The sequence below is a fragment of the Gracilinanus agilis genome, chromosome 4, assembly GCF_016433145.1.
Source record: "Gracilinanus agilis isolate LMUSP501 chromosome 4, AgileGrace, whole genome shotgun sequence".
Lineage (NCBI taxonomy): Eukaryota > Metazoa > Chordata > Mammalia > Didelphimorphia > Didelphidae > Gracilinanus > Gracilinanus agilis.
This window is the reverse complement of record NC_058133.1, coordinates 340,662,395-340,664,821: the sequence shown is the minus strand read 5'-3', so window position 1 is coordinate 340,664,821 and position 2,427 is coordinate 340,662,395. Positions and strand designations below refer to the sequence as shown.

The 2,427-nt window shown below is 35.5% G+C and overlaps 1 protein-coding gene across 1 annotated transcript; it reads left to right on the top strand.

Moving 5' to 3' along the window:
• Positions 1–938: 938 nt before the first annotated feature.
• LOC123247788 (grpE protein homolog 1, mitochondrial-like) lies at positions 939–1,626 on the top strand. The gene is made up of 2 exons (XM_044676808.1): positions 939–1,003; positions 1,038–1,626. Exons 1-2 carry the CDS (start codon positions 939–941, stop codon positions 1,624–1,626), a joined length of 654 nt encoding a protein of 217 aa, XP_044532743.1.
• The last annotated feature ends 801 nt before the right edge of the window (positions 1,627–2,427 follow it).

The window sequence follows — 2,427 nt, the reverse complement described above, 5'->3', positions numbered from 1 at the left end:
GAACATTCCAGGCAAGGGGGGCAGTCAATGAAAATGAATGGAACAGGAAGGTGGAGTGACTTATAAGGAAGAACAAAGAAGCCTGTGTCTCTGAATTATAGTGACTTGTCTATAAATGCTTGCTGTTTCTAAGAGAAATTTCCCTGTGCTTTTAACACTCAAAGTAGATGTAACCAGGCAAGGACAGTTAGGAACTATCTAGTATTAATGGGAAATAACTCTTCCATGTTTGAAGCTAGCTGTTCTTTGCTACTAAGAAGGTGCATGACTGAACTCAATTTAAAACTAGCTCTACTGGGATTATTCTCCCCTTCAGTGGGGCAGAACACAGGAAAAGAAGGTAAATTATTCCCTCCCTATGCATAGGAAAATGTATAACCAACACTCTCCTGGAGTGAACAGGTCATGTATACAGAGCAGCCAGATCATGTTTGCCTTAAATAGTAGATGAAGAAAAGAAAAAATTAAAAATATTTCCTTTGGGACCCAATTCTCATTCATTTCTGCACCCTGTGGATCCTGTGCATATTACTTTTAAGCAAATGGAAACTCAATGCTGGGGAAGTCATTAATAGGCAGCCACATATGAAACCTTTCCCCAATAAAAGTTTCAATTACATTTTCTTGATTCTCTGATTTTTTTCTGCTTTCTTTTGTACTTGTAAAAGGTCCATGACTTTTTAAGTTCAGAATTAATTGTGAGTATACTTTGTTTTTGTTAGTTTCTTTGTTTTAAAAGTAGTTTTAAAATCAAATACGAATGGCATTGTATTTTTCCCTAAGCTTACTTAGCAGTGTTTTACTGGAGAAAGTGCAATTGCACAGCACAAAGTAAAAAAAAAAAAAAAAAACTCACCAATCCTAGCACATATCAGTATTTTAGCTGTTTTGCTCATTCAAGAAAAGAAAAAAAGGTTACGCTGAACTGAGGGGTGGCCATGGCGGCACAGTGCTCAGGTTTGGTGCGACTGACTCTTCCAGCCATAGCTCTCTCGCTCCGTGGGCAAATCATTAACATTGAATTGAATTTTCTTCAGAACCTCTTCTAGATGGCTCTGTACAGCAACAAAACAGAAAAATAATGGCCAGAACTTAGAAGAGGATTCCAGTCAAAATGAACAGAAAATAGACAGTACCGCTACAGAGAAGACACTAATTGAAGAGGTCAAATTAGAAGAACAGCTGAAAGAAACTTTGGAGAAATATAAGCGAGCCTTAGCAGATACAGAGAACTTGAGGCTACGGAGCCAAAAATTGGTAGAAGAGGCAAAATTATATGGTATTCAAGGTATCTGTAAGGATTTATTAGAAGTTGCTGACATTTTGGAAAAGGCTACAGAAAGTGTACCAAAAGATGAAATAAAGGAAGAAAACCCTCATTTGAAGAACCTATATGAGGGTCTTGTTATGACTGAAGTCCAGATTCAAAAAGTGTTCAAAAAGCATGATTTGCTCAAATTAAATCCTCTTGGTGACAAATTTGATCCCTATGAACATGAAGCCTTGTTCCATACTCCAGTAGAGGGGAAGGAGCCTGGCACTGTTGCACTAGTAAACAAAGTTGGGTATAAGCTACATGGACGAACCTTGAGACCTGCTTTGGTGGATGTTGTTAAAGAACCTTAGCAACTCATTTCTCCCCTCCACTCAAATGCCATTCAGCTATTAAACAGATATTTTCTCCTTCACTTTTCACATTTCCCTGCCCTTCGTGGAAGACTTAAAGTAACCAGTGGCTCAATAGAAAAATCAGCCAGTCTCAAAGTTGCATTATTTAATGAACTGAATAATTTGGAAGGTCTACAAATTGATTTTAGTATTGTATACTTAAAGAACAGAGCCTCTGAGGCACTATTGTACCTGTATAGTATCTTGAAAAATGTTTTATTATCTCTTAAAAACCCTGGCTACTTAAAAGGTGTGTTCAAAGAAAAAAATGTCTCCAGGAATTGTAAACAAAAAAAAAAAAAAGAAAAAAAAAGAAAAAAATCTTAAGTGCTAAGTATTTATAATATCTATAAGTTGATTGACAATTTATTTAAGAGGGAGAACAATTAAACTGACCTTTAAAAATATCTGACAAATATGCAATTTTCAATCAATTAAGTTTGTCTTTATGGTGATACCTTCAGACCTGTGGTTTTTAACATTTTTTTTTTGGCTTATTGATCCCTTAGGGAGTCTGGTGAAGTGTAAGGACCTATCTCAAAATAATGTTTTTAAACAATTGAAGGAAATGCAAAACTGGAGTTAGAGGCTAATGAAAATAAACATCTCTTTTTTCATATAAAGATACATAGACCCTATCCATTTATCAGAGTACATAGATACTCGTAGCCAGGGCAAATTATACTTTCATCAGAATTCTTAAAAAGGTAGTCTTTTTTATTTGCTTTTTTTAAACTATAAGGTTACTGTAAGTGCCAC